This window comes from Haliotis cracherodii, unplaced genomic scaffold (genome assembly GCF_022045235.1).
Source record: "Haliotis cracherodii isolate W230 unplaced genomic scaffold, xgHalCrac1.p SCAF_5, whole genome shotgun sequence".
Taxonomy (NCBI): Eukaryota; Metazoa; Mollusca; class Gastropoda; order Lepetellida; family Haliotidae; genus Haliotis; species Haliotis cracherodii.
Window position 1 is genome coordinate 3,332,191 of NW_027266308.1, and position 14,287 is coordinate 3,346,477.

A 14,287-nucleotide genomic window follows, 5' to 3' on the forward strand; every position below is an offset into this window, starting at 1 on the left:
CCCTGACCTACAGCTATTGACAAGTCCTGCTTTCAATAGCATACTTGAACTGGGGCTACACAGTGTCCATGCTGTCAAGAGCTTCATGGAACTGCTGAAAGAAAGTGCTTAAGAGTTGTGGCAATCTAATTTGAGGCCTCAAAAGAATCTTGAAGAACGAGAGGGGGAAAAAATAGTTTCTGTCAACAAACTCCACTTATGTTCAAAGCGTTCTTATATCTCTAGCCATGTATCTTTCACTCTTGTGAAGGTCTTGAATAGTTCCTCACTGTGCTAGTGTTTTTAAGATGAAGAGATTAAATTTATGGTTTTATGGTTCTTTAGGCACAATTCTTTTTTCTAACAGCATTTGGGAAGTGAAGACTTTAGTTCACTCACTCATTCACTCACTAACTTTATCACATATTATAATTTATTCAGTATTTAACAAAATACACAATCAAATTCATTGTTTGTTCAGTCAATACCTATATTGAAATACCAGATCATTTTTATCCATTCACTGAAAGAACAATATTTACTAATTAGATAAAAGATACACTAATTACAATATCAAATAATATGGAAGCTCTGCCTGACCTTTGGGACAATCTTCAATCAACAACAAGCTGTCATGTTTCATAAGGAAATAAACCAGTTTTGTTTGATCATGTTTCTAAAGATTACCATTGATAGCTGTTCAATATTCCATACCTCTCCCATTCTTTGGAAGGCTAGGGAACCAAATCTGTCAATATGAGCAAGGTGATTATGATGAAATACCCCCTCTGTTGTCACACACTAGTGACCCCATCAAAGAATATATGGAAGAAATAATTGGATTCTGTAATATCAGAAATCCTTAATGTAAAGCAAATTTCCTATGCATCTATTTAATTAATAATGTCATTAAATTATGTTATGACAAAAATGGAGACATTGATTGGTCGACAATACATTAAAGAAGATAAATGTCACTTCATGTAAAATAGACGAGTTAACCAGTTTCACAACAGGTCTGTGATACCGCACAGGATGGAAAATGATAGCTGGTCTCTTACGTTATTGTACAAATTAGATCGATTAACGAGCAAGAGCTGTTGGAGCCCGCCATAACTAGTGATAATAAGTATAAGAAGTAAATAAAATATAGAGTAATTGTGATAAAATAAACATTAACTTCATGCTGAAAATAATCAATTGTGCCATGGGCTTCCAGACTGTGTGAAGTTTAGCAACTGACTATTAAGCCTGTGATAAAACATCAAAGGCTAGCGGCCTGAACATGTTGAACAGCAGTAGGGGAGGGTATTGGTGGACTGCTCTTGGCTACCACCTACCAACCTGGAAGAAATGTTGCTCAGTCTTCAGATTGGCATTTAAATGTGCATACATGAAGCTGTCTGAAATACTACACTGTGGTCTGCTTACAATAACCTGCTGCTGTAATAATAGAAATGAGGAATGGTCTCGTTAATGACTGATAGGTTGATCAAATATAAGCAACAAAATCAAAAGAAATCTGTTTACGTTTCTGACTACGTCATTAGCATGTGTATGAAACACTATCAAATAGTGATACCAGGTGTTCGTGAAATGTTGAGTGTGTCATGCCGATCACAAACACATGCAACAGCAAGTCAATTGTTCACTTCAAAACATGTAACAGATGACATCCAAGCCTACTGTGTAGGAAAACGTCTTCCTGGGTTTGCCCGGTCATTGCAGACATCATCCCTGTGCCATAATCCTGTGATTGTGGGGTTTAAGCCAGGTATCCCCTGACTGTTCATTCATTTATCAGCACTATGTTCATGCTCTCAAGTTTCATTCACCAAAGTGGTAATCATCTATGACTTGTATCTTTGCTTGCTTTCCGCTCATGTCAAGCTGACATGCCACATTACTAAAGTACTGTAAAATGCGCTGCTAAAATGCACTCACTAACTCACTTACTCACCCACCCATTCACTTATTCTTCCTAATGAAATATGATGCAGTTTATGCTTCTGTTACAACAAGGCAATGGAAAAGTCTTACATATTGTTTATTAACTTGTTTACAGCATTAACATGGTATAAACTTAGAGAGTAAAAGGCAATATCCTAGTGGTTGTTCAGATCCAATCAGATCGACTTTGCTTCACTTCAGGTCATGACATGACATAAGAAGGTATAAAGAACAACACAAAATTTCTTTGAGCACTCAAAGGGGTGAGGTTAGCGGACAGTATATGATTGGAGTGACCAGGCGGTTTGAGAGATCCCTTGTGTGGTAGAGGCTGCTTCGTCCTGGGTGCAGTGGATGTTGTCCTAGTTACTTCAGTCACTGGTGTTAATGATGTCATGACAGGGTACACAACACAGCTGATGTGTCATAGAAGTGATGGTGCTTGAAACTCGAAATGGAGATATGGTCTTATGTTAAGCAAAGGACCACTATACCCTGTGACTGCTTTCATGCTCTGAAGCATAAAAACTGTCACAGATCCATTTGAGATCCATATTATTTTCGAATGTTCGAATCCCCACATGGCACAATGTGTGAAGCCCATTTCTGGTGTCCCCCCTGCTGGAATATTGCTAAGAGCGTCGTAAAACCATACTAACTCACTCACTCATTCTGCAAAAAAGATATGAATTGAAGATACATTTACAAGCATAAGAAAATGAGACTGCACTGACAGTATTGTTAATTGCACTTATTTACGGTAATATCGCTCCGTTAACTAAGTGATCTAATGCAATATCTGTCTGCAGCTAGTTTTGCTTTCATGATGTTCATTCTGTACGGTCAAATTGGAATTGATGTGCATGTGACAATTCATTCAACAAGTCTCTGTATAGTGTCCAATAACCAATCTGTGTTAAGACCATATTACCTGAGACATTTTTTGTTGAATCAATAATGCATTATGGCGAAAACACTCCTCACAAATCTATGTACTGAATGAACTATGAGCTTACTAAGGTGACATTGTGTATAACCACATCCCTAGTTTATACATGTCAACCAGTACATTGCCAGATCCTCAATTACACGAGAGACTTTTTAAGGAATCTTGAATGCCACTCTCTCAGCAGTATCTTGCTTTGCTTTTGTTTCATTTGCTTGCAGATTCATGGTGATTGTTACATGGGTTGAGGGATGGGGAGTTATTGGTTGGAGGGATGAAGTGTCTGAATTGACAACTACAGTTTGGTTTTGCCATTACCAGATGGGATAATGTCTGCACCAACTGCTTCCTGGTACATTGATGCACACTCATAGTAATGAGATGGTTTTGTATATGTGTGTATATGTGTGTAGATGTGTGTGTGTGCATGTGTTGGAAAGTGTCAGTGGGGGGAAACGTCCTTGGGATTCTGGGCTAAGTAGGCCTACATGATCCCATGCTTGTCTGAGCTGATTAATGAGGATTGGGTGGTTAAACTGTGGGACCTGGGTGTGTGTGTTTGTCATCCTGCTATGAAGGCAGGAATTGCTTATGTAGTCAACCAATGCTCTGAAGGAAGGAATTGCTTATGTAGTCAACCACTGCTCTGAAGGCATGAATTGCTTATGTAATCAATCACTGCTCTGAAGGCAGGAATTGCTTATGTAATCAATCACTGCTCCGGCTTGCCTAGAAATTTTGTACTAGCTGCAATCACATAGGGCCATATTGCTGACTGTAGCACAAAACACCATTCACTCACTCATTGGATATCTGTCTTTCTTAGTCCCTGAGATGATGTGCCATCACGGTGGAGTTGACGAGGTACCAGGCACAAACGTAACGATGATGATAAGCCATTCAGAGCTTTATGCAGTTTTTGATTTTCACTGGTGTGTAGTAACATAAGTTCCAGCTCATTCAGGAAATCCTTCTAATCCCTCTGGCAAGTAAACAACACTCACCAGCAGTCAGCATACATGGTGCGCAGTGTCAACATTCATCCAATTCCAATCCTATGTATCACTGTACAGGAGATAGGTGTTGGTTTTCAGTCTCTCAAATGACTTGACAATATAGTAAACAAAAAACGTGAATTCATAGCATACTAGCTTGTTGTACTCTGTTACATATAATACAGAAAGTTGAACCACTGTTGAAACTGGATGCAGTAAACACAGGTACATCCTCTTTTACATGTTGGCATTGTCATGTAGAGGCTGCCAACTTCAACAGAACTACACAAATTGTTGCGCGAGATGTGTAACATTCTCAGCATCTAAACTGGGAGAAGCCGTTGTGAACAAACAGACCCAGATATCTGTAACAGCCGGCAGTGAAGGGTTCTATTCCTGGCCCCTGCCCTGGTCAACATGCTCCACCACCATACAAACACCAGGAACACAGCAACCATGGACTCTATCCCCTTAACATTTCATATCAATGTACAACTATTACCTTCGGCTATTAGATGTGAGGAATGACAGATTACCCACTGCCGCTTTCAATAAACATAAAAAAATGAACTCATGGACCTTTTAAATAAATACTATACTCAGCTACCTTTTTCCTGATCTGGCACACATTAGCATCTCTTCTGGAAAATTTAAGGAAACTGTACATGAAAAGTTCACGTCCATATACCTTGGTGAAACTGACCAAGACCCATCCACAAAACCACATAATCTCAGACACCTCAGGAAAATAGGAGACAAATTCGGAATTAAACCATTTCTGAAAGTAACCACTGCATTAGAACATCGCAAAGCAGTTACAAGGCTAAGACTCAGTGCTCACAACCTTCAAATTGAGAGAGGAAGATTCTTTAACACTCTGAACAGAAGAAAGATTATGTATCTTCTGTGATATTGATGAAATAGAAGATGAGCACTTCCTGTTGCAATGCCCTCTGCACAAAGACCTGAGACAGGAACTAAATTCATCACCCACCTTGGCTTTGCACCCAATAACGCTAAAAAGACTATTAAATCCACCAGAGCCTTTCGCAAAAATTATCTCCAATTTCATTCACAAAATGTTCAGGCAAAGAAAATCTCCATCTCCTCTCTAGCAATATAATCATAGCAATATTTGTATTCTATTGTGTATGTCAATGTTTTAATTAGTCATGTTCATGTTTTGTACCCTGCCCCCTGTGGGTGTTTAGGTACAATGGATATTCTTCTTCTTCTTCACTAACCATGTGCTTCAGAAGTCCCACCCAGATGATCCCCCAGACACTGTAACTTCACCGTGTTGGATACAACACACATTATCATTAATGACAAGTTTGGAATGTTTATTCGGATAGCAATGGATCCTGAATCTGTGAGAGCATTGCAAACAAGACCTGATGTTAACAGCTGCTTGATAAAGCCAAGATTGATGTTACTGATGCTTCTGCGGAAGATCTGTCGCTATTATTCTTATCTTAGCCTACCTGTCACATTTAGGGATGAAAACTTCATTGTGACTTTGATATATGCTACAAAATGTTTCAAGCCTTGGATGAGATAAGCTTCTGTATTGACAGTCTTCTTTGATCCCTTGCTCGTGCTGAATGTTATTTGTTTTTTTGTTGTTTAACACCTCAATCAGCAATATTCCAGCTATATGACAGCAGTCTGTAAATAATCGAGTATAATATTGCTGAGTGAGCCGTAAAACCACAAACAAACAAAACAAAAAAACAATGTGTGAAGCCCATTTTTAGTGTTTTACCGCCGTGATATTGCTAAAAGCGGCGTAAAACTATACTCACTCACTTACTGAGATTGCACAATACCCCTAATCTTTGTGGTAGAACTAATGTGAAGTACAGGGTTAGACTGAAGCTGTAAACACAAAGTGAGGAGAACTGTGCAATACCCCTGTCTGTCAGTCAGTCACTCACCACTCTCCAACATGACAGGTGGAGTGTTTGCGTGTGGCTGGTATTGATCCAGGGCCTGGTGTTGAAGTGACTGGTGCACATGAGGAGAACAGGTGATGACAGCGATGTAAGGATATAGATGGTGACACACTGACCATCTGCTGATTGTGTGTGACAGCAGGCGCTGGCTGTCCATGTCATAGACGTTCTGTGGTAATGGTTTTCTAAATAATGATCCGAATTATCTGAAGTGTTTCGGGTTTGAACACATCACATACAAGAAAGCCACTGGGTTTTGACAAATCACTTACAAAAAAAATGGTATTCTCACCTTTCTTGGACAATTCTAGGTTGTGGGTAGTCTTTCATGGCCTTGAATAGTTTTGAAGGTGCTTGCTTGATGTAACAGATACCAGATGTGTCTCTGCCTGGGTAATGTCCACCTTTTCAGTCAGATTGTCAAGAACAAAGTACCATGTTACCAACAGTTTGTTTACAAAGCAGATATTTATGGCTTGACACATCCTATGATATTATTTATGGCGAGTAAGGGATGTATTTGATATGTGCGAAACACATTGAATGTATTCATATTTTTTTCAACACATATTTGAAACACTAATGCAAATGTTAATCGTAATGTGATACCATTTATGTAGAAACGACTTATTCTGCTTATTCAACAGTGTATCAATCCTTGTGTTTTCAAGTTTCATGGGATAATCTTTGTGCATGTTGTTCTTCTATTTATTAATAACTGAAACACAATGACGGCAAAGACTTTCAAATATTGATGAAATCCTGCTCAGGGCTGTGTAGCAATTGATTCAATATGTTTGAGAGAAAATCAATGCATTTGATAAATTGCACAAAATATGATAGCTTGATCTGGAGAAATATATGGATTGTTTACTCCACAGAACCAGTTTCATTGATGCCTTGGCTATAAATAGCACCTGTTAGCAACATTTGCATCAATCACACAAATTCCCTGAAAGTCAAGCATGTTCTACAGGAACATGATGTCGCAAGCTTGGCCTAATGTGCGCTAGGATCCACCGCCTACACACAAAGCTGTTCCCATTTGCAAACATTCAACATTAACATCCATGGATTCCACTTTGGCCTCAACATGAACTTGATGCACAAAAGGCATAGTTTGTGCATTTCCGCCAACACGAAAATGGCAAAGCTCATCAAATTATCACCTTAGCAACAGCATCAATAGGCATTTATTCCACCTTAACAGGTTCCCAGGGTTCTTCTTGGTACACAGACTTCCTCTTTACTGCATGGGTCAGGTGAAGGCGAGTCCCGATTGATTTGTTATGGTTATTTTTTTGGTGCCGTTATCAAGAGAAGAGTGACTGGAAACAGTGTGTCATGTTTTATGAATCAATTTCCATGATGAATTGACCTGATGAAATAGATAAAAAGGATGTAAGTCACCACATATCTGTGAACGATATGGCTTGTTTATCACAGTTTACCTGTATTCATTTCCTTCAAGATCAATACAGGTTTCCAATGGTTCAAAGTGGCTTGAGTCTGGCCACAAAACATGTCAGTTGACACAACTGCACATGAGATTAAACTGCTTTCAGTGTGTATGAGTATTGATACTTGTCCATGAGATTAAACTGCTTTCACTGTGTGTGAGTATTGATACTAGTCCATGAGATTAAACTGCTTTCAGAATGTATGAGTATTGATACTTGTCCATGAGATTAAACTGCTTTCACTGTGTGTGAGTATTGATACTAGTCCATGAGATTAAACTGCTTTCAGTGTGTGTGAGTATTGATACTTGTGCATTAGATTAAACTGCATTCAGCATGTATAAATATTGATACAGGTTGTCTTTTCGTGTTTAGTTTGCACATTTTTTATTCCCTTTAATGAGGGATACACTTAGCTAGCAAATCTGCAGTCTAATTTGCTATCGATCCACTGGATGTTTTTTTCCCATCCATTAGATATTGGTGGTGCATGATTTGGGAAATTTGCTTTTTTCAATACATCAATCAAAGCAACTGCCTCATTTTGTTTTAACCCTTTTGGATACAATGTGATTTATGTTACTCTAATAAAAATCATTTCTAGATTAGTGACAATATTGTATTGATATTATTGGATATGTGAGAAATATCACAAATTTGTGCGTAATTTCCATTTGCATAGTGGGATAATAAAGAATTATTGCTTAGACTTAGTAGTTTAAGATCAATTTGGTGAATTTAGGCTGGAACGCAGTGTTTATATACAGAGTTATGTCAAGGTTCAGCAGTATGGTGTGAACAAACAGATCATCATGCAAATGTATGTGTAGGATATGTGACTAGTCTGCAGTTTTTATTAGTACAAAGATTGCGATGTTACACTTTTATGGGATTAATGGACTTAATCTCCAGGCAGAACCCTTGTAATCAGTATTTTGTTCTTCGTTTCACTGGCAACATTGCCAACACTTTCAACAGGCATTGCATGCCTTGACTGGTTGATTGAATGAGATAATTAGTGGTAGGGCTAATTCTAGTGATTTATTGACCTGCGGGAATGTTTGTCCATGGACCAGTAAACTCTAGATATGGTGGATAGGTCAGGGGCTAACAGATGAACTTGACCAGCGTACAACCACACAGTTGAATTAGTGGAGTGCATATGGAGCCTGACTTGAATCAACCGGTCCAGTTACCCTGAATGTAATGGTCACACATTGCATCAAGGCTGAGTGGGTAACCCCTGCTGAGACGTTGTGATATATGGAACATTTATGTTATTTTTTTCGATGAAGATGAAGTGTATTTCCCAAGGGTTATGAGAAAGATGTCTATTAGTTGCTGTGTGTCTATAATTCAGCTTGGGTGTGGACTAATGCATTGTTTGATCATGTCTATTTCAAGAATAATGGTGGGAACGGGTGGCCAAGTCATCTAATTCGCAGTGCAGAGTTGCATCCCTTGGGCACACCAGAAACCTGTCATAGTTGGTTCCAATCCTGGTTTGCTCTGATTATGTTTCTAGGTCAGCACCATACCCATTCTTGTGGGTTTAACCAAACTGGTAAACATCTGAGACGTGCATAGGTTCGGTCTTTCCTCCCACACCATGCCGACAAGCCGTGATATGGCTAGAATACTGTTCAAAGTAGTGTTGCACCCAACTCACTCACTCACTCAAGAATTATGTTGCTCAGTAATGGCCAGCTCCGGCAAATGATGCGTGTATCATTGGGACCGGCATACTTAGTAGAGTGTTAGCAAGAGATGGAATGAATGCTTTATTGTCAGGAAAACAAACATTTTTTGCTTTAGTGGAAGTCAATGGTAACAGAACAGGGTATCATTTTGGATTGTGAGGTGAAAATGGTCAATGTCATTAATAATCTAAATGTGGCCTCCTAAACCCTTGACACGGTCCAAGTCCCAACTGTTTTGTGACAAGCAGTTACTATCACTGCAGGTCTTTTATAGTGTTCCATCATGCCAGGGAACACGCATTATTCTAGATTCTCAGCACAAATATTTTTTTGGTAATTATCTATTTGGAAAGTAGTGTTGATGTAGGTCAACCTACTTGTACAGCTTTCATCATAGGATAATCATGTTATCCCACTAATGCTGACTGGACAAAGACCCAATGGTTTATTGTTCTATTAGTAAATGACTTGCACTGATGAATATTTGTCATTGACTCAGCTTATGGACATCAATCACGGCCTGACGGTGACAACAATTCTTTGTCATGGTAACCCAGATAGCCATCACACAGGCCTTGAAATGTTGTGAGCAATGGCACTGATTGGGGCATCATGTAAACCCATGATGGTTCAACGAATCACAATGAATTTCCTGCAATAAGACAAAAAGTCACAGATGTTGATGTTATGGATAATCAATTCAACATTTAGCAAATCAATAATCAAGTCAATAGCTCCCCTGCTCTTGATATTTCAGATAAAGATGTATATTTTTAATCTGTCATTGTGCCTATCATTATTGTGAAACATGTAATGGATGAATCATGGTTATTTCAGAATCGCTTGTTGTATAACAGCCACACTAGAAGAGATTTAGTGTGCTCACACCACTTCTTTAGGAACCATTGCCCGAGACGTGATTGTTGCTTTCCCGCTTCTGCAGGTGTTAGAGAGATTCAGTTTTAGGCTACAGGTTTCTTATTCATGTATGGTAGACACTGATATACTGTTCTAATTTGAAAAGAGCAATATGCCATCTGGGCTGGGACGGGTAACTTGGGTACTCGGGTCGGGTAGGTACTGCGTAGGACCTTGGTGCCCACAGGACTACCCGGACCCGTGGTTAATCACCTGATATATTGTTTAATGACAAACAATATCTGGAACTCTATGGTTACACTACAAATCACTAATGTTTGCATTTTTTTCTGACTTAGCACCATTGCTAATGACCTTTATAGGTTTGAATAAAAATATAACTTCAGTCAACTTCATTGTATGCATGACCAGAGCATTTAATACATGTATCTAGATACATTTTACCAGGGCTACGGTCACACTATTCCCAATCGGACATTTTGTATCCAATTCTTGAGACCTCTAGAGGGTGACCGGGTAGGGTCGGGTAATAGCGAGGTGGGTACCCGGGTACTAAATTTGGACTCGTCCTCAGCCCTGATGCCATCCTTTATTAATGCTCAACAGCTATTTCCTGTCTTCTTCATTTGACATCCCACACATCATGTCCAATAACTGGAATTAAATTTCCAATCCCTGTCATCTAATGTAAGGCAAGTAGATGGTCGAGAATATCCAACACAACAATAAAAGTCCATCACTATGAAGGTGATCACCATGACACCAAATTGATATTGATTGCTGCTGTACTATGTAGGCAAGTCATAGTGGAGACATCTTGCCTTGACATATGACCAAAGTGTAGCAACAGCCATCTCAGACTCAATGCTGTACACAAGCCTAATGTCTGTAACGTCTTATTTCATTGCTCTTGGCACATCATCGGTGCTTCCTTGTACAGTAAGGCTGTGGTCAAAGGAGATTATCACTGTTTTGATGTTGTGGGCCTGAACTATGGTGAAAAGGGATATTTGTTTCCTCTAAACCTGCCATGATAACGCTGTGATATTGCTTAAAGAGCCAGACTCTGATAGTGAGGCAACATTTGATGAAATCCGTATTTAACAAATGTCCAAAGTAAAATCACCGACTTCCTGAATGAAGGCAAGTGACTCTTGTGTCAGTATGTCATTGAACCGTGTTTTTATTTATGTTAAGTATGATGAATAAACATAGCACATATACAGTGCACACTTAATATCAAATCGTTTATCGAGGAACATCATGTGGTCACGTGACTTGATCCAAGATGTCTGACGGTCGAAATGCGTTAATAAAAGACAGATATAATTGTACATAAAAATTAGTGGTCCCTTTGAGTTTGTTATAACCGTAGTTAATGCATTTACTAACTGCAGTGTATGATCAGACAGTGTTATACTTGCATGAGTTACTGAATATTTGGGGCAAGGAATATCTAGAAAAATATTTGGCGTCAGCAAATGATGTGAATAAATGTTACAAAACCCTTTCCATATCCATAAATCTCTGCTACTAGCAGGGTCGATAGTACGATTCCAACTATATGATGTGCATGTGTTTATGAATCACTATCAAATAGTGATGATACCAGGTGTTTGTGAGACAAGATTTTTTTATAGCAGCAGGCAGCTCAATGCAGTTTAAGGCTGTAATTATCCTGTGTGAAAACATAGGGAAGGACTTGTCTATGTTGAGAAACATGTAGAGCAAGACTTCCAGATTTGTCATCAGTGGCTATCAGCTAAGGACTTACGACCCATGTTATTCTCTAAATCACTTAAACCTTTATCAATACCAAGTACGATAGAGAGGGAGAGCTCAGATTTCAGACTTGCGCTAATCCTATTGATGGTTCAGGAATACGAGACAACTCATTTGTTCCTGTGAACATTTCAGTGTCGGTTTCATTTGTTTCACTCCTTGCTTAGTGTAAGGTGGCGATGTACTCAACAGCATGTGTACCCTGTCTCCAGAAGCCTTTTCAGTGTCTTTATGAAACTTTGGAAATATATTTGTGCAATGAAACTTAAATAAGTATAAACCAAACATGCATATGTAGCTGAACTTGAACCTGATTGAATGCATCCTTCATTTACAATGAGTTTTACCATTGGCTTATCTTTGTATTGACATGCTTACCTTTTTAGTGAACAGCTAGTACCATCACTATGACTAAAACAAGGGCTCTGTGTAAGGGATCAGGTGTTTGCCAAGTCCGTTTGTTTGTATTCAGGCCCTCAGATGTGACAGATGTGAATAGGAATAGCCCTCAGAGACTCACCATGTCGTACTTAGTGTGACAGATGTGAATAGGAATAGCCATTAGAGACTGTCATCAACTCGTACTTAGTGTGGCATGTGAATAGAAATAGCCCTTAGAGACTGTCATCAACTCGTACTTAGTATGACATGTGAATAGGAATAGCCCTTAGAGACTGTCATCAAGTTGTACTATAGTGTGACAGATGTGAATAGGAATAGCCCTTAGAGACTGTCATCAAGTCGTACTGAGAGTGACATCAAGTCATACTTCAAGTGACAGATTTAAGAACATTTTATGGTACCCTGTGTATTTGTTCCATTCAAGCTGTTATGGCTACCTTTGTATGGCTTCCTTTAAGTTAATTTTCATTTACATTTCAGGAAGCAACTGTTTTGTTTATAGGACTTAATTGTTTCATTGTCACCATTGTTAATTGTGTTATCATTTGTTTCAGACAAGAGATAAGGATACGTATTATTGATGATGAAGAGTACGAGAAATCTGAACACTTCACTGTCATCCTGGATGAGCCATACCTGGTTCGAAAAGGCTCAGGTAATGCTCAGTTTTCAACTCAGATCTGGCTTTGTTGTCTTTTTCAGAAGCGTTCATTTGAGATTATGGTAGACTTGTTGCCATATATATCTGTCATGAAGATATCAAAACATCTAAAAAGGAACTTAAGGTTATGTGCATGACTTCAGCATATAATGATAATGTTAATTGTTTTCTTTTCAGTAATATCGCATGTAGACAGTGTATCTGATGGTACACCCTGCAAACATTGTGACATAAAAATATTTGAGATTTCATAAAGCGTAAAATAATAAATCCTTTAGCAGCTGTCTTCAGTCCTAGGACTGACAGCTGTGTGTGTGTGTGAAATAGTGTTGACATGATGCAATCATCACAGATGAGTGTGGGCAGCCATGCTGTAGATGTGGGCATGTCACATGCTGTCTCAAGGACAACATTCTAAAGGTTCTATTTGTTTATTGTGGGTGTAAGTGGACAGAGATGTTTGTTATGTCTCCATTACCACTGTGGCTGTGGACAGCAAATCTAGCTAATCAGCCCTGCATGTGGGGAAACCTGTTGGTGGTAGATAGCCACAAGTATCCTGATTACTCATGCTCACACATTAACGACCATGAGGCAAATGACTTTGTGATTAGGCTGCATCAGTACTATGTGGTGAAATGCCTGGATGCTGTTTCATTCACAGAAAACATTTGACCCGTGAAGGTCCGGGGTAGAATAGATCTTTAGCAACCTATGCTTGCTGTAAAAGGAGACTATGCTTGTCGTAACAGGCGACTTAAATGGGATCGGGGGATCAGACTCGCAGACTTTGCATCCCAATTGCGTTGATCGATGCTCATGATGTCAATCACTGGATTGTCTGGTCCAGACTTGAATATATACAGACTGCAGTCATATAGCTGGAATATTGCTGAGTGCTGTGTTAAACAACAAACAAACAAACACAGAAAACATGTCTCTAATAAGTAACATTTCTCTTACGATTTGCAATCTGTTGTTTTGGGCTATTCATCATTCATGAAAATAGTCATGAATATGTTTTCTAATTTGGATAGGTAGATATTTTTTATTAATTGAATTGATAGATTCTACAACTTCCATTTATAGACTTTTTATGGAATGATAAATAGTTTCGTGCCTGAAATGTACAATTATAGCCTGGGCCATGATATTGCTTAGCTGTTACTCTATACCTTTACTAACAATTATTGCATTAGCTTAGTAAGCTGTCATGGTTACCCACATGTCATTCTGTTATGATTAACAAGAAGGACTTCATCAACTGGGAAGGAGTTGCGTGTCGAGCGTCATGTTCTCACCAGGAAAAGATTTTTAGTTGCTGTGTGGAGAGAAATTTGCTCATTGCCTTGTTAGGGTATATATCGACTGTCCCATAACGGAAACCTAACAGGTCATTTAGTAGTTTCCTTCCTGAACGTTGCTGGAAAGATATAGATTATGTTGGAGCTGTTGTTGGTTGGTGTGGGCTGAGGAAGGTCAGTTGTGAGCTGTGGGAGGTCGGCTGTGGGCTGTGGGAGGTTCTTTGTGGGCTGAGTGAGGTTGGTTGTGTGCTGAGTGAGGTCGGTTGTGGGCTGT

General features: G+C 39.0%; 1 protein-coding gene across 4 annotated transcripts in view; it reads left to right on the forward strand.

The window, feature by feature from the left end:
- The window catches only part of LOC139442810 (sodium/calcium exchanger 3-like), a 119,377-nt gene that overhangs the window by 59,945 nt on the left and 45,145 nt on the right, over positions 1–14,287 (forward strand). For all 4 annotated transcript variants that reach the window (XM_071223702.1, XM_071223703.1, XM_071223704.1 and 1 more), the window contains exon 2: positions 12,603–12,703. In XM_071223702.1, the coding sequence (XP_071079803.1) occupies positions 12,603–12,703 (101 nt within the window). The remainder of the gene's footprint in view (positions 1–12,602; positions 12,704–14,287) is intronic.